Source organism: Macaca fascicularis, chromosome 6, assembly GCF_037993035.2.
Source record: "Macaca fascicularis isolate 582-1 chromosome 6, T2T-MFA8v1.1".
In the NCBI taxonomy this organism is placed as follows: Eukaryota; Metazoa; Chordata; class Mammalia; order Primates; family Cercopithecidae; genus Macaca; species Macaca fascicularis.
Window position 1 is genome coordinate 41,357,638 of NC_088380.1, and position 18,960 is coordinate 41,376,597.

Sequence of the window (18,960 nt, forward strand, 5' to 3'; positions counted from 1 at the left end):
TTGAATACATGGCATGGACCTTTGAAGAGAGTAGTGGTTCTCCCACACGGAGTTTGAGATCTGAGAATGGACAGACTGCCTGCTCAAGTGGGTCCCTGACCCCCAAGTAGCCTAACTGGGAGATACACCCACAAGGGGAAGACTGACACCTCACACCTCACACAGCCAGGTACCCCTCTGAGACGAAGCTTCCAGAGGAATGATCAGGCAGCAACATTTGCTGTTCAGCATTATTCACTCTTCTGCAGCCTCCGCTGCCAATACCCAGGCAAACAGGGTCTGGAGTGGACATCCAGCAAACTCCAACAGACCTGCAGCTGAGAGTCCTGACTGTCAGAAGGAAAACTAACAAACAGAAAGGACATCCACACCAAAACCCCATCTGTACATCACCATCATCAAAGACCAAAAGTAGACAAAACCACAAAGATGGGGAAAAAGCAGTGTAAAAAAGCTGAAAATTCTAAAAATCATAGCACCTCTACCCCTCCAAAGGAATGCAGCTCCTTGCCAGCAACAGAACAAAGCTGGATGGAGAATGTCTTTGACGAGTTGAGAGAAGAAGGCTTCAGACAATCAAACTTCTCTGAGCTAAAGGAGGAAGTTCAAATCCAAATCAAAGAAGCTAAAAACCTTGAATAAAGATTTGACAAATGGCTAACTAGAATAACCAACATAGAGAAGTCCTTAAATGACCTGATAGAGCTGAAAACCATGACACGAGAACTACGTGACAAATGCACAAGCTTCAGTAACCGACTCGATTAACTGGAAGAAAGGGTATCAGTGATTGAAGATCAAATGAATGAAATGAAATGACAAGAGAAGTTCAGAGAAAAAAAGAGTAAAAAGAAATGAACAAAGCCTCCACAAAATACGGGACTATATGAAAAGACCAAATCTATATCTGATTGGTGTACTTGAAAGTGACAGAGAGAATGGAACCAAGTTGGAAAACACTCTGCAGGATATTATCCAGGAGAACTTCCCCAACCTAACAAGGCACACCAACATTCAAATTCAGGAAATACAGAGAACATCACAAAGATACTCCTCGAGAAGAGCAACTCCAAGACACATAATCATCAGATTCACCAAAGTTGAAATGAAGGAAAAAATCTTAAGGGCAGTCAGAGAGAAAGGTTGGGTTACCCAAAAAGGGAAGCCTATCAGACTAACAGCTGATCTCTCAGCAGAAACTCTACAAGTCAGAAGAGAGCGGGGGGCCAATGTTCAACATTCTTAAAGAAAAGAATTTTCAAATCAGAATTTCATGTCCAGACAAATAAGTTTCATAAGTGAAGGAGAAATAAAATCCTTTATAGACAAGCAAATGCTTAGAGATTTTGTCACCACCAGGCCTGCCCTACAAGAGATCCTGAAGGAAGCACTAAACATGGAAAGGAAAAACCGGTACCAGCCACTGCAAACACGTGCCAAAATGTAAAGACCCTCGATGTGAGGAAGAAACTGCATCAACAAATGGGCAAAATAACCAGCTAACATCATAATAACAGGATCAAATTCACACATAACAATATTAACCTTAAATGTAAATGGGCTAAGTGCTCCAATTAAAAGACACAGACTGGTAAATTGGATAAAGAGTCAAGACCCACCAGTGTGCTGTAGTCAGGAGACCCATCTCACATGCAGAGACGTACATGGCTCAAAATAAAGGGATGGAGGAAGATCTACTAAGCAAATGGAAAACAAAAAAAGGCAGGGGTTGCAATCCTAGTCTCTGATAAAACAGACTTTAAACCAACAAAGATCAAAAGAGACAAAGAAGGCCATTACATAATGGTAAAGGGATCAATTCAACAAGAAGAGCTAACTATCCTAAATATATATGCACCCAATACAGGAGCACCCAGATTCATAAAGCAAGTCCTTAGAGACTTAAAAGAGACTTAGACTCCCACACAATAATAATGAGAGACTTTAACACCCCCCTGTCAACATTAGACAGATCAACGAGACAGAAAGTAAACAAGGATATCCAGGAATTGAACTCAACTCTGCACCAAGCAGACCTAATAGACCTGTACAGAACTCTCCACCCCAAATCAACAGAATATACATTCTTCTCAGCACCACATCGCACTTATTCCAAAATTGACCACATAGTTGGAAGTAAAGCACTCCTCAGCAAATGTAAAAGAACAGAAAATATAACAAACTGTCTGTCAGACCACAGTGCAATCAAATTAGAACTCAGGATTAAGAAGCTCAATCAAAACTGCTCAACTACATGGAAACTGAACAACCTGCTCCTGAATGACTACTGGATACATAATGAAATGAAGACAGAAATAAAGATGTTCTTTGAAACCAATGAGAACAAAGATACAACACACCAGAATCTCTGGGACACTATTAAAGCAGTGTGTAGAGGGAAATTTATAGCACTAAATGCCCACAAGAGAAAGCAAGAAAGATCTAAACTTGACACCCTAACATCACAATTAAAAGAACTAGAGAAGCAAGAGCCAACATATTCAAAAGCTAGCAGAAGGCAAGAAATAACTAAGATCAGAGCAGAACTGAAGGAGATAGAGACACAAGAAACCCTTCAAAAAATCAATGAATCCAGGAGTTGGTTTTTTGAAAAGATCAACAAAATTGATAGACTGCTAGCAAGACTAATAAAGAAGAAAGGAGAGAAGAATGAAAAGACGCAATAAAATAATGATAAATTGATATCACCACCAACCCCACAGAAATACAAACTATCATCAGAGAATACTATAAACACCTCTACACAAATAAAGCAGAAAACCTAGGAGAAATGGATAAATTCCTGGACACATACACTCTCCCAAGACTAAACCAGGAAGAAGTTGAATCCCTGAATACACCAATAACAGGCTCTGAAACTGAGGCAATAATTAATAGCCTACCAACCAAAAAAAGTCCAAGATCAGACGGATTCACAGCTGAATTCTACTAGAGGTACAGGGAGGAGCTAGTACCACTCCTTCTGAAACAATTCCAATCAGTAGAAAAAGAGGGAATCCTCCCTAACTCATTTTGTGAGGCCAACATCATCCTGATACCAAAGCCTGGCAGAGACACAACAAAAAAAAGAGAATTTTAGACCAATATCCCTGATAAGCATTGATGCAAATATCCTCAATAAAATACTGGCAAACTGAATCCAGCAGCACATCAAAAAGCTTATCCACCATGATCAAGTGGGCTTCATCCCTGGGATTCAAGGCTGGTTCAATATATGTAAATCAATAAATGTAATCCAGCATATAAACAGAATCAAAGACAAAAAACCCATGATGATCTCAATAGATGCAGGAAAGGCCTTTGACAAAATTCCACAGACCTTCATGCTAAAATCTCTCAATAAATTCAGTATTGATCTAACATATCTGAAAGCAATAATAGCTATTTATGATAAACCCACAGCAAATATCATACTGAATGAGCAAAAACTGCAAGCATTCCCTTTGAAAACTGGCACAAGACAAGGATGCCCTCTCTTACCACTCCTATTCAACATAGTGTTGGAAGTTCTGGGTGGGGCAATCAGGCAAGAGAAAGAAATAAAGGGTATTCAATTAGGAAAAGAGGAAGTCAAATTGTCCCTGTTTGCAGATGACATGATTGTATATTGAGAAAACCCCATTGTCTCAGCCCAAAATCTCCTTAAGCTGAGAAGCAACTTCAGCAAAGTCTCAGGATACAAAATCAATGTGCAAAAATTGCAAGCATTCTTATACACCAATAACAGACAAACAGAGAGCCAAATAATGAATGAACTCCCATTCACAATTGCTTCAAAGAGAATAAAATACCTAGGAATCCAACTTACAAGGGATGTGACAGACCTCTTCAAGGAGAACTACAAACCACTGCTCAGTGAAATAAAAGAGGACACAAACAAATGGATGAACATTCCATGCTCATGGGTAGGAAGAATCAATATCATGAAAATGGTCATACTGTCCAAGGTAATTTATAGATTCAATGCCATCCCCATTAAGCTACCAATGACTTTCTTCACATAACTGTAAAAAATTACTTTAAGGTTCATATGGAACCAAAAAAAGCCCATATTGCCAAGACAGTCCTAAGCCAAAAGAACAAACCTGGAGGCATCATGCTACCTGACTTCAAACTATACTACAAGGCTATAGTAACCAAAACAGCACGGTACTGGTACCAAAACAGACATATAGACCAATGGAACAGAACAGAGCCCTCAGAAATAATACCACACATCTACAGCCATCTGGTCTTTGACAAACATGACAAAAACAAGAAATGGGGAAAGGATTCCCTATTTAATAAACGGTGCTGGGAAAACTGGCCAGCCATAAGTAAAAAGTTGAAACTGGATCCCTTCCTTACACTTTATACAAAAATTAATTCAAGATGGATTAGAGACTTAAATTTTAGACCTAATACCATAAAAACCCTAGAAGAAAACCTAGGCAATACCATTCAGGACATAGGCATGGGCAAGGACTTCATGTCTAAAACACCAAAAGCAATTGCAACAAAAGCCAAAATTGACAAATGGGATCTCATTAAACTAAAGAGCTTCTGCACAGTGAAAGAAACTACCATCAGAGTGAACAGGCAACCTACAGAATGGGAGAAAATTGTTGCAATCTACTCATCTGACAAAGGGCTAATATCCAGAACCTACAAAGAACTCAAACAAATTTACAAGAAAAAAAACAAACAATCCCATCAAAAAGTGGGCAAAGGATATGAACAGACACTTCTCAAAAGAAGACGTTTATGCAGCCAATAGACACATGAAAAAATGCTCATCATCACTGGCCATCAGAGAAATGCAAATCAAAACCACAATGAGATACCATCTCACACCAGTTAGAATGGTGATCATTAAAAAGTCAGGAAACAACAGGTGCTGGAGAGGATGTGGAGAAATAGGAGCACTTTTACACTGTTAGTGGGACTCTAAACTGGTTCAACCATTATGCAAAACAGTGTGGCGATTCCTCAAGGATCTAGAACTAGAAATACCATTTGACCCAGCCATCCCATTACTGGGTATATACCCAAAGGATTATAAATCATGCTCCTATAAAGACACATGCACCGGTATGTTTACTGCAGCATTATTCACAATAGTGAAGACTTGGAACCAACCCAAATGTCCATCAATGACAGACTGGGTTAAGGAAATGTGGCACATATACACCATGGAATACTATGCAGCCATAAAAAATGATGAGTTCATGTCCTTTGTAGGGACATGGATGCAGCTGGAAACCATCATTCTCAGGAAACTATTGCAAGGACAGAAAACCAATCACCGCATGTTCTCACTCATAGGTGGGAATTGAACAATGAGAACACTTGGACACAGGAAGGGAACATCACACACCAGGGCCTGTCGTGTGGTAGGGGGAGTGGGGAAGGGTAGCATTAGGAGATATACCTAATGTAAATGATGAGTTAATGGGTGCAGCACACCAATATGGCACATGTATATATATGTAATAAACCTGCATGTTGGGCACATGCAGCCTAGAACATAAAGTATAATAATAAAAAAAAAATACATGGCATGACATGACGTGCACAGAGCTAGTTTGTATTATAAGAAGATAGAGCATTACTCACCAAATCTTTCCCATGTGTGTTGGTGGGTTTGATAAACCCATATGGAAAATCAGTACTCTGCACCAAACTAGAGAGTTTGAAAATTACATATGTGAGGAGAATTTTGAAAATTACATATGTCAGTCAAAGATTGATAATGAATAATTTGTGGAAAGAAATACTGAGTACTGGAACTGAGAAACGTAAATATTTTTCCAGGAAAATAAACTTATGAATGGTATTAACATAATAAAGACTATGTTAAAAGACCATGTTCCAAGATACTATTACATGAAGCACACGCCCTGTGTTAAGCACTTCACCAGGGACTTTATATACTGTATGTCATTGAACCCTCAGAATACTACAACCCTCAGAGGTGGGTATTGTTTCTATTTTATTGATGAGTATGTTGAGCATCCAGAGAGATAAAATAATTTACCTAAAGCCCCATTAGTATTAAGTAGGGGGGAAACTGGCTCCAAACCCCATTGGGAATGGATGGCTACAAGGTGGAAGGTTAGGTAGGGGCCATTTAGAGACAGAGGGATAGAAGAACTGACTTTAAAAACATGGAAAAGAATAATGTTTGAAAAATACTTTATTGCTCTGACTTGTCCTGTTAACCGACACATGGATGTGGGGCCTTTAATCATTGTTCTCCATGGCCGTACCTCTTTGTCACTGGAAATTAAAACATATTTCTTTGGGCACCCTTTCCTAGAAGTAGCTTTTGAGTATTATTTTAGCTATAAGCCTATGTTAAATTGTAGTAGATTCTTTTTGATAGCCAGCATCACAAGACTGGCATAATGGAAGCCAAGACAGAAGCTGACATTAAGCATTGCTGTTAGCCTTCCAGTATCTATTCTTCTTCCTCCTCTAGAAAGAACCTCTGAATATTAGTCAGGCACATATCTATCTTATCTACCTCTCAGTCTTCCTCGCAGATATGTGAGGCCATACAAGTAAATTTGGGCCAAATGTGAGGTGCAGAGAAGGTAGTATTCAGCTTTCAGCTAGTGGCCTTAAAAAGAAGGAACTCTTTTTTCTAAATGTGCCTCCCTCCCTTTGATTGTAATACAGACAAGATGGAGCTATAGAAGCCATTTTGGATCACAGGTAAAAGCTAAGGTTTCCCCCTTAGCTGAAAAACCAACCTTCTCAATGGAGGTATTGCTGTAACTGCCCATTTGTTGTTTGAAATCCCGAGTCAGTTGAATGGTCCAGGCCACGTCATCGATCTTCCACAAGGATTCTTTGAGCAACTGTTGTAGGAAGTGGAAGTTAGATATGAATATGACAGTTTCATGTGCTTACTTGGTATTTTTTTGGTTACTTATCTTTTAAAAGTTTAAATCTATTTTAAACAGTATTATTACTTTTCCCATAAAATAATTAATTCCTTTGAAACATTCCTGTTAGTTTATTCTAAAAAACATTTTATGATATGTTCTGAATTTGCATGGAGAATAAGATACACAGAATGTGGAAAAGCAACTTCCTTTTCTTCCTTTAAATAAACATTGCTAAAAGACCTAAAATAGAAACTAATCTAATCTGAAACTTAAATTTGGCATTTTTCTAGTTTTGATAGATTTGGAAAAACTCCATTTGTTAATATTAATTTAACTTATTACATACTTAAAAAAAAAAAAACCCAAACAGGATAGAGATTTTTGGAATCAAGAATTAAATGTCTTAAAGAACAGGCACATTTCAATGTACATTTCTGCAAACTTCAACTCTAGTAACTAAAGATTCGTGGTTTTACCAATATCTATGAGACGGGGTCACATCAATCCTTTGAATCCATGTCCTTTTTCTTTGAACAATACATAGAAAGGTGTTCTTTTTTCTTTTTGACAAACACATTGCAATATATATATTATTTCTCCTATATTTTTTCAACTTAAAGCTTAGAAAAGGACACAATGCCAAACAAAACCAATGAAAGGATGTGTATGTATGCTCTTAATAGGAGCTCATTCATGGGTTCTTTAAAGAAACTAAACAGTTTTGGAAATTTAAGAGAAGAAGACATGGGCAGACAGTTTTGGGGAAAAAAAGACCAGAAATATATTCAAAATTGGAAGAGGAAAAGGAACTGTTGTCAAGGCTTCCCATTAGAAAAAAAAATATTTTTCTCCCTAGTAGAGATAGTTATTTTAAAACGGTAGCAGAAGAAAATCTGGTGGGAATTTTGAGAGAGGGAATGGAACATAAAAGAACCATAAATATAGGAGAGAGGTGGATCCTAGAATTGAGGACCAGGAGAGTAGAGCAGTCACTTTCTTTTTTTTTTTTTTTTTTTTAATTTATTTATTATTATTATACTTTAAGTTGTAGGGTACATGTGCATAACGTGCAGGTTTGTTACATATGTATACTTGTGCCATGTTGGTTTGCTGCACCCATCAACTCGTCATTTACATCAGGTATAACTCCCAATGCAATCCCTCCCCCCTCCCCCCTCCCCAAGATAGGCCCCTGTGTGTGATGTTCCCCTTCCTGAGTCCAAGTGATCTCATTGTTCAGTTCCCACCTATGAGTGAGAACATGCGGTGTTTGGTTTTCTGTTCTTGTGATAGTTTGCTAAGAATGATGGTTTCCAGCTGCATCCATGTCCCTACAAAGGACACAAACTCATCCTTTTTGATGGCTGCATAGTATTCCATGGTGTATATGTGCCACATTTTCTTAATCCAGTCTGTCACTGATGGACATTTGGGTTGATTCCAAGTCTTTGCTATTGTGAATGGTGCTGCAATAAACATACGTGTGCATGTGTCTTTATAGCAGCATGATTTATAATCCTTTGGGTATATACCCAGTAATGGGATGGCTGGGTCATATGGTACATCTAGTTCTAGATCCTTGAGGAATTGCCATACTGTTTTCCATAATGGTTGAACTAGTTTACAATCCCACCAACAGTGTAAAAGTGTTCCTATTTCTCCACATCCTCTCCAGCACCTGTTGTTTCCTGACTTTTTAATGATGGCCATTCTAACTGGTGTGAGATGGTATCTCATTGTGGTTTTGATTTGCATTTCTCTGATGGTCAGTGATGATGAGCATTTTTTCATGTGTCTGTTGGCTGTATGAATGTCTTCTTTTGAGAAATGTCTGTTCATATCCTTTGCCCACTTTTTGATGGGGTTGTTTGTTTTTTTCTTGTAAATTTGTTTGAGTTCTTTGTAGGTTCTGGATATTAGCCCTTTGTCAGATGAGTAGATTGCAACAATTTTCTCCCATTCTGTAGGTTGCCTGTTCACTCTGATGGTAGTTTCTTTTGCTGTGCAGAAGCTCTTTAGTTTAATGAGATCCCATTTGTCAATTTTGGCTTTTGCTGCTGTTGCTTTTGGTGTTTTAGACATGAAGTCCTTGCCCATGCCTATGTACTTTCAAATCATATATTGGATAAGAATCACTGATGGAAACCTTTAAAACATGCCAGTTCTCAGGTACCACCCCCAGAGATTCTGAATCTGGAAGGATGGAGATAGAAGGTAGAGGAGGTGCTGTGGAGAGATCATTGAAAACTGACTCTTCTAAGAAGCCATAGGTAATTCCTAGGTAGGTGCCTTATAAACTGAAAACCTATATTAAAAGCTCCCTATCTGTGGGCTTCTTCCCTCCTGCAAGTTTCTGAAGTCACATCTTTGTAAAGTCAATGTCCACCGCCTGTCTGCAATTTACTATTTCTGGGATTTGGTATCACCTGTAGTGCTGTTAGTTGTAAAGCTCCAAGAAGTTTATGGGTGAGAGAGGAAATTCGTTTTTGGAAATGGGATACAATGTGGCCGTTTGTTTTCTAGACATTAGGAAAAAGACATTAAGCCACAAATAGAAGAGGACATACAGTTGTGTTTAGGGGCACGGAAGTGGAAATTATGTTAATCTGTGCTTCATTATGTGGCTGGTAAAAGAATAAAGTTGCAAGAAGTAAAAAGTTGAAAATTAGAGAAGATTTAAGAAAGACACAGGAAAAATATTGCTAAGTAAAATCTTCAAAACTGTCTGAAACTTACCCAAGTGGATTTAAGATTGTTGTCCAAATTATGGCAATTTAAAGAACGTTATCCTTAAGTGATCACTTATAACATTCTAGTTCTTTTCCAAAGAAAAGAAAAGGTTATTATCCTCGGGAATCTAGTTCCTTTAATTTAGGATGGGTAACTTTAGCTGATTTCATCATGCCATTATCAACAATTATTCTAGAAGCCAGCCTTACCTGAAGCAGCATGGTTTCCCATAGAACGGTACTGATGTTCTTTCCTAGAAACAAAAATTGATGTAATAATCGCAAAAAAAACCAAAAAACAAAAAACAAACACAAAAACCACCCCTAGACTCAAATTCTCCTGGCCAGGCCTCCAGTGGTGCTGGAGTTCAATTTTAAGCTTTCTTTTTGCTCATAATGCTTATCTGAAATCAAATATACTACATTGGCTAGGTAGAGAGAAGGTCTTCAATCCATCATAAAAATCCAGGCTTTCCGCTAATTTCGATGACTACTGAAATGACCATATTTTGATATTCTAACATGATTAATAACTTTTTAGAACAGTACTAAAATAGAATTTCTCTAGATACAAGAAAAAGACAAGCGCGAAAGTAAAAATTCCCGTTAAGAATGTTACCCACTAGGTCTTCTTGTAGTATGAATATTGGCAGAGAAACAGAACATAAGGAGTCAAGAAGAAAAAAAATAGCTATCTACCTTGCATATCAAGTTCATTGTTTTTATTGCCTAAAATGAGCAATAATGGCTTTACACAGCGAAATGGTGCATCATTTCTTTATGTTCCTGCCCTGCTGGGTAAAGACCTGGCCCCACTCCCTCGTACCTTCCAGAGGCTGCAGAAGCTCAGGTAAACGTATTTTCCATAGGTCTACCAATTTTGGGTGAATGATCTCAGGCAGTATCTTCAAAAGCCCTATTGCACCAGCCCCACGTAACTCCCCTAAACTGGCAGGCATAGATATTACCTGAAGGATAGAAGAGAAAGAGCTTATCAATTTCAGGGGCCTTTAAAAGGCCCACTTATTTTTTCCTTTTACCATTGTTCCAATTCCTTTGATTTCTGCATTGGATAATCTTTTAACAAATCATCACAGTCTGTTCTTATTTATTCTAGAATGAAGCTAATACTTAGCCCTTCTCCCATTTCCTTTTCCCTGAGGATGAAGGTGAAAAATACATGGAAAGCACCAACCAAAAATAAATGGAAAGAAGACTTAGATATATCAATTAATTAAATAAAGACACGAGGAAAGAGTGCTTGAGTAAATGATCCATATGGGGCCAAAGAGAGAGATGGGAAATCCAAACAACAGATGTGGAATTTGTTTGATGGTACGTACGAATGCGATTCAGTATATGCTCACTTTAAAATTATAAGTAAAGTTTAACAAGTATTTCAGAGTGGGAAGGTAATCGTGTGAATAATAAATACTCATGAATGTCACTAGTATAGCAGAAATTTATTATGCTTTTTTAGTGTTTCTTTTTGTTTGGAGTCTCCATGTAATTTATATTAGCATTGATTTGGAACTGAATTATCCTTATCAACTTAAATTTGCTGTAGTTTGGTTCTTTGTAACTCACTCACCAGAAGTCTGGCCAGTAGCTGCTGTGGTGAAGGAAGTTTCACTAGAAAGAGAAAGCAATTTTCATCATCACTGTAGGGGTTAGAGATTGGGGTTGGGTTTAAGATCAAAGCACTGTAGCCTTCCTGGAAATGGATCCCTCATAATAGAAAAGCTTTTCTGTGTTTATGAATGTACAGACCAGCTCCCGTAGAGATGACAAGTGCTGTTGACTCCTTGGCACTGTGCTTCTTCTTCTCCTCTGCCATAATCAGGATTCTGATGATACTAAACAGGGGCTCCAGAGCTTCTGTGTATTCTGCAGGTACCACAAAGGTCAGGATCCTTGGCCACAGCACCTGTGGAAAATAGGGCAAGATGCAAGGATTACTTATTCTTTTCCATTACTTCTCCCTGGTCCTCACTAGATGTTTTTCTCTGATGTAGAAGCTTTTATCCTGTTATTATTTTGCTTTTCGGGCCAAGTCAAGATGAGATCATTAAATGAAGCCTCTGCATAGCACATTCATTTTCAGGTGTTAGCCGTAGTGAGTGTTGGTCAGTGTTTCTCCATGGGGATGTTGCTGGAATGTGGGGCAGGACAATTCTTTGTCATGAGGGACTGCTCCAGACACTAGGGGAATGCTGGCATCCCTGGGCCCCACTCACCAAGTGCCAGTATTCCTCTTGTCAGTGTGACAACCAAAAATCTCCCAAGTACTTCCCAAAACTCCAGGATTGGAGTGTGACTGCCCCAGTGAGAAGCTTGGGAGAGGATAGTGAATGGGCTGCTACTGTCCTCTGTGCTTCAGGCTCTGACCTGCCTGCTCTGGAAGTCTGAAACATTGTGTTTCTTTAGTATGTTTTATATCCTTTAGAAAACTCTCTTGTGGTAATGGAAACCTTGGTGTCAACTTGTACTCTTCTCTCTTCTTTGTCATCTATATTTAATCACCAGACTCAGTCTTTTTTTCATTGTAAGATCTCTTGTGCCCTTCCATGTCTCATTTCTATTGTAATGACATTGCTGTAGTTCCTACAAGTTGCATCTGATCTCCTAGACAGTCTCTTTGCTGTTAGTCTACTCATGTGTGAATCTACTGATTCCCTACAATTATCATTTTAAATGTTTAGCTCTTGCTTAAAATTCTCACTGGTTTATCAACCATAAGGTAAAAGTTTGGCATTCCAGGCCCTTTAGGGTTTGACCCTAGATTATTTTTGTCATCATTTACTTCTATATCAAAAAGTCTTAAACTTTAGTATGTATCAGAAATATTGGAACTTAGTTGATTGTAGACTTTTGGTCTCTATGTCCAGTTTTGCTGATTCAGTAGGTCTGGTATGTGACCTGGAAATCTGCATTTTAAGTAAATATCTCAGATAACTCAGGAACCACATATCATCCTAGATGAAGCCTCTGATCTACTACTTAAATGGTGTGGTCTGTTGTTTGTCTTCTGATTGTGCTATGTACTTCTGGGCACTACAGATTCTAAGGCTCTTCCCCTTGAGTTTCAAATGAATCAGGTCTCCAGTGAGGCCTGAGAATGGCTGCTTTTAACACTTTCCCAGATGGAATAGGGTAAGTTGGCATTGGTTGCATTAAAACCACTACTTAGTATTACTGTATGCATTAGAGGAAGAAGAGAAATCATATACTAATATTATATATATAAATTGTCATGAACTATCCAGATGTAAGATACTTTATATTAATTATCTTAATTAATTCAACATCTGTTTTTGAGGAAGCACTATGTGCTGGACACAGTATTGCCATACACCTCCTCTAGTCAGAGCATCAGGAAGCTGATGACAAATGGAGCACAAACTCATGCCTTTATTCTTACACAGACTGGACTTTAAGAAGGTGATCAAAGTAACTGTAAGTGGTGACAAAAGACCCCTTACCTGAGGCATTCCAATGACCAGTGGGTCCAGGGTTTTTAAGACCTCAAGGCTTGTTTCTCGGACAGATTCCTCTTCCTTTTCATTCTCATGAAAGTTAGTTTTCACTGGTTTCTCCTTTAAGAAAGGTCAAACAGGTGACTTGTTAGTGACTCCTAAGGTTAGTCTCCTCTGTCTTTCCTTGGGTGCATTCTCAGACTCTGGAGTAAAGGATGTAGTCCCCCAACTTAAGTGGCTCATGGAACCTAGAAACCTAGAATTCCTTGGAGGAATTAGTTGCGAAACACATCCCTTGCTAAAAGAGAGAAACAGAAATTGTGAGGCTCCTTTAACTGCAGATATCCCCTCTCTTTCTCAGACCTTTGTCATTGTCTTCAGGGCAACATTTTCAAAGCGTGCTTCTTTGTGGAGGGAACTGTGATTTCAGTTGCAACTAATTTGCTAAAATCACAGAGATCATAAGCGCATATTTTTCAGTCAATTGATCCAAAGAAAGCTGACCTCAGTTGCTGTGGTCTGAGTGTTTGTGTTTTCCCAAAATTCGTATGTTGAAATCCGAACGCCCAAGGTGATGGTATTAGGAGGTGTGGTCTTTGGAAGATGATTAGGTCATAAGAGAAAGGCCCTCGTGTTTGGAATTCATGCCCTCATGAAGGAGACCCTGGAGAGCTAGCTATTCCCTTCCACGGTGAGAAGGCACCATCTGTTAGGAAGGAGACACTCATTGGACAGTCTTGGACTTCCCCGCATCTTGAACTGTGAGAAGTAAATATTTTCTGTTTATAAACCATCATTTCACGGTATTTTCCTTTATATATGGTGAGTGTTTCTAAAGGATTTTAAAAGCCTGCTCCATCAGCATACAGCTTTTTCTCATTTATATAACAGATACATTTCTGTTTGTGCACAGCAAAGGGTTAGAACCCTAATAAACTTGTTTATGATTTCAGAAGTATGCTGTTTTAGAAATGCACTTCATAGAACTTACTTCACTGCTCCATGGTATTTTGCTATGGCAGCCTGAATGAACTAAGACATCATTGCAGCAAGTATTGATATCTCTTTTGCTTTCTCTGAAGCAATCCAGTTTCTGTGCCCCTCTCCAGACAATCCCAATCCAAGCTTTTGGTGGCTAGGTTAACTTAGAGAAAACTGATTTAACTTATCTTGTGCTTATTATAAGTTAGAGGTCATTTTAGAAAAAAAAAAAAAAAAGAACTGAGAAAACTAGAGGCTGTAAAAAATATCAGCAAAAGTGACAAGATTAAAATATTACTTCCAAATCAGTTATTTAATTGAACTCTAGTCATTTTTATTGTTTTTTTAAATGTATTTTTTTTTACTCTACTCCTGTGACAGATTAAGGACCCTAACAGTTTTTTAAAAAGAAACATAGTTGAGCGAACTGTACTTTTTATAGTGCATCACTCAGAACTGTAGCCTCTGCATACCAGATTCCTGTTCAACGTTGCAGACTGGGAGAAGACATAATCAATCAATGGCCATCCTTCCCGAGCTTCAATATAGGACTTTTCACACATGGTTTGGATGAGGAGAAGAACAGAATTTCTTACCTAGGGTAAGAACAACGCAATAGCAACATTTTACTATGTTTTGCAGAAGGGAAATTTACCTTCCTTTTTTCTATAATCTTAAGGATAATTAAGTGGGAACAATTTTGAAAAAGGAACATAAATTGAGTAATGTTAATACAGGTTGAATAATCCTTATCCAAAATGCTTGGGATCAGAAGTGTTAAAATTTTGGAATTTTTTTCAAATTTTGAAATGTTTTCATTATACTTACTGGTTGAGCATTCCTAATCTGAAAATCCAAATTCCAAAATACTATAATGAGCATTTTCTCTGAGCATGACCTTTGAGTGTCATGTTGGCTCAAAAAGTTTTGAATTTGGAAGCATTTCAGATTTCCTTTGGATTAGGGATGCTCAACCTGTAGAAAGTGACTGATAGGTTATGAAAGAGTCACCAGAAATGCTCTCTTTAGGCAAAATCTTTCTCCTTGGTTCCCAAAGACATATTGTCTATCACTATAGATTATGAATTGTTGGGTAACTTTGGGCTAAAACACTGCTTAGCTTTTAAAATACTCAATGAAAGATAACGTATTGAACTACAGGTCCACACCTGCTTATTCGCAATTTCAAAGTCCAAACAACTATGAAAACTGGAATTTTGTTTCTTAAGTTTAGTGCCAACTCATTTGGTGGCAAACCCAAACTGAACTGTTTTAAAGCTATTTGTAATCTTATTCTATGCTGTGTGGATATGCATTAATTTTCTTGCAGAAATATTCATGGATTTTGATTGTGGGTTACTATCAGAGAAATGTTTTTCTAAAAGCTGAAAAATTGTCAATTCTGAAATATATCTGGCCCCAGAAATTAGAGTGAAGTTTTATGAACTTGTATTATAGTATTTATAATAATTTGGTTTTAATTTGTTTATTATGTTGCTTCTCTGGTGAATAGAAACCTGAGAACCAATCCCTTAGTGAACAGGCCTTTGAAAAGAGAGTGGGAAGAAAAAAACCATTTTGAACAGGGAAGCAGAGTTATATGGTGGCCAAAACAATTAGCATAAAGACTCTGAGTAGTCTACCTAGAGAAGAGGTACACCTTTTCTCTATTTTTGCCTGGGGAGTTGGCCTTCCTCAAAGATCTGTGCTCTTTATGCTATCCTAAACTCTTCTCGTAATTCTTCTTTTGTCTTTTGTCAGTTACAAGGCCAGGTTTTTTTGTATAATCACTCTATTGCTTTTTATTGCAAAGCTTTTACTATTTTAAACGTAGTCACTGGCAGTCAAAGTTTCCTAAAAGAATTTATTCCTCTTAATTGGCTTCTGTCTAGCATTTTATTCCAAACAAAATGTGGTATTCTTACAAAAATGTAATAATTGATAATGTTTCTTGTTTTCCCAGTATAAGTTCTATAACTTCTAACATAGAATCCCCCCACCTTTTTTTTTTTTTTTTTTTTTTTTAAAAAAAAGAGAGAGTCTCACTCTCTTGCCCAGGTTGGAGTGCAGTGGTGTAATCTGGGCTCACTGCAACCTCCACCTCCCGGGCTCAAGTGATTCTTGTGCCTCAGCCTCATGAGTAGTTGGGATTACAGGCGTGAGCCACCACACCTGGCTAATTTTTGTATTTTCAGTAGAGATGGGGTTTCACCACATTGACCAGGCTGGTCTCGAACTCCTGACCTCAAATGATCCACCTACCTCAGCCTCCCAAAGCACTGGGATTGCAGGCGTGAGTCACTGTGCCTTAGAACACTTTAATCAAATAATCAGAAATATTGAGCAATCCACTATGTGCATTACTTGCTCTAGGTGGTGCCTGGTTGGAAATTAGGATGTCTATGCTAAGAACAAGGTTTAGGGATTATTATTTCCTGAATGAAGATACATTATCTTTATAATTAACAAGTAAGTTTTAAACTATCTGAAGTACATTGGCATAGTGAGATACAGTCTCTTTGCTCTTATTCTACTCATGTGTTAATCCACTGATGTCCTACAATTATTTTAAATAAGCAAAAATCTTCCTTTCACTGAGATGTCCTTTAGCTGTGTGTACTTTAGGCCTCTACCTTGATGAAGTTTATCTTTTTGGAAAAGATGGAGTTCTTTGAAAAACGGAATTGACCACAGAGTTCTTTATAAAATAGTCTCATAAGTAGGTCATTAAAGAATCAAAGTAATTTCATTTATTCTTAAAGCTACCATCGACAAAAGTTTCTATTAATTCTCTTACTTTTGTATTGAGATCACCCATGACGATTTTGACTGTTCTTTCTATTGAAATGATGTGATCCCTCAACCTGGGCTCTGAAAGACAGAGGGAGAAACTGAGAGGCCTGACTCAACAGAAGCACAGTATGTGCTAGGATTGACGAAAAGCTATTCGAATTATGGCACATAATTGCGAAGTCTCTTGTCTTTAACAACTTATTTGTTTTCAATTCCCTCCCATCCTCTTTGTTTCCAAATCTTTAATGATGTCCAGTGCTTTCTTTGTTTCTTATTACATTTGTTTCATTTTGTTTAAAATGTTAGGTTCCATAGTGGTTTCAATATATCATTCCTGGTAGATCAGATCTAAATATTGTGAGACTGCTTCATATTCATCTGCTGATTCTTCAGTAAATCAAAGTGCTAACTGAATGTTAAAAAACTATATCATACTATGCAAAAACTAATTTTTGTATTTTAGCAAGTCTAAGATATCACCAATTTTATGATGTACCATTATTTCATATTGCACCAAAAAATAGTGGCTAATTATAATTAAAGATGCATTCAATTGTAAGATGCATTCGATGTTATGAAAATATGTACTTCCTGGAATAAAATATGGCAATTCATTAAATTCTGCTTTTTTGTAACCATATCAATCTCTAGAGAATTGTACACTCTCTCCCACCCACCCCTTGATATTGGACCATTTAACCAACCTACAAGAGCTTCTAAATTCTAACTTTAATTCTCAAAAATTCTGCTCATTCTTCTCAACTGGGTGCATCCATAAATGTTATGAAAGAAGTGAAGTAACTAAAGATGCCTGTTAAAAGGAATTATAGATTGTGGAAGATTGAGAAGACAGAGTTTCATTTGCACATGATGTTATATAAGCATCCAAAAGATGTAGAATAGGATTAAAGAGTGCATAGGCTTCAGTCTGCTTCTTGGCATGAAATAAACCACGTTGGTTTCGACCCTCTTGCTTACCCTCAGCACTGACAGCCGATCTTAACAAAGTCAAGATTCCCATTCGAATGGCTTCATTATTACTTCTTATTTGTTCATCAAAAAATTCCATCAGCTCTCCAGGATTGGAATGGGCTGCAGGTTCAAGAAACACTAGGGCTGTAAGAACTCATTTTCATCTTTGGTAAAATACTTGTGAATGGGAGGAGGGAAATTCACCATGAAGATTATCCAAGGCACTCTTCAGTTGGTAATTTGATTTTATTATGTCCATGCTTCTTCAGTGTCACAGAATTAATCAAGCAGTTTGGTTCCTAAGAGAGCTTGCTATGCCTAGGCCATTTCTGTTCATATCCGTGAATGTGGCCTTATTTAAAAATGAGGGTCTTTGCAGATATAATGAGGTTAAGAAGGTTATTACAGTGGGCCTGAATTTAATATGACTGGTGTCCTTATAAGAAAAGGAGAAGAGACATGGGGCACAGTGAGAACACCATGTGAAGATGGAGGGAGAGAGGGCAGTGATGCTTCCCCAGCTGTGAGAGCTGCAGGCGTTGAAGCAGGGAGGGGTGAAAAAAGGCCTGGCTAGAGGACAGTGGTTTATTCTAGAAAGTATCATGGGTAAGGTGAATTAGTTAGGCAGGGATTGGGGAGAAGAAGAAAGTATAACGACAAAGGGGCCAGTCAGGAGAGAAGTAGAAAGTTATGCATACACATGACAGAAAGATATGCAAGGAGGTAGAAGTGATGTAGTATTTGGGGGAGTGAGGAGGTTCAGGAGGTATTGGATTGCTGCTATCCCTCCTCCTCAGGAACTGTATGGGAGCATAGTTTTGTATTCTGACCCTGGGATTTTGGTGCCCCCCGTGCATCCCATGTCAGGCCTTCTAATCAGGTGATATAACGTAAGGTCAAGATAAAGAAGGATAGAGTGGAGGACAGAGAGAGAGAGAGAGAGAGATACAGAGTGACTGATGGTTAAAGAGATGTAGACATTAAGAGATAACCAGGAAGAAAAAAGAGTGACTTTGGATTTGACACAGACTCAAATAATCTCAAATATCAAAAAAAAAAAAAAAAAAAAAAAAAGAAAGAAAGAAAAAAGAAATTTCCTATTTTTAGGGTTGTCAA

At 37.9% G+C, this 18,960-nt stretch overlaps 1 protein-coding gene across 1 annotated transcript in view; it reads right to left on the reverse strand.

Annotated features, from left to right (window-relative positions):
- MROH2B (maestro heat like repeat family member 2B) overlaps positions 1-18,960 on the reverse strand; it is a 75,254-nt gene that overhangs the window by 41,573 nt on the left and 14,721 nt on the right. Inside the window, exons 10-18 of the mRNA XM_005556793.5 lie at positions 17,851-17,964; positions 16,877-16,950; positions 14,553-14,675; positions 13,105-13,218; positions 11,393-11,549; positions 11,214-11,254; positions 10,449-10,590; positions 9,833-9,876; positions 6,756-6,863 (exon numbers count right to left, since the gene is read on the reverse strand). Of these exons, the coding sequence (XP_005556850.3) occupies positions 6,756-6,863; positions 9,833-9,876; positions 10,449-10,590; positions 11,214-11,254; positions 11,393-11,549; positions 13,105-13,218; positions 14,553-14,675; positions 16,877-16,950; positions 17,851-17,964 (917 nt within the window). The remainder of the gene's footprint in view (positions 1-6,755; positions 6,864-9,832; positions 9,877-10,448; positions 10,591-11,213; positions 11,255-11,392; positions 11,550-13,104; positions 13,219-14,552; positions 14,676-16,876; positions 16,951-17,850; positions 17,965-18,960) is intronic.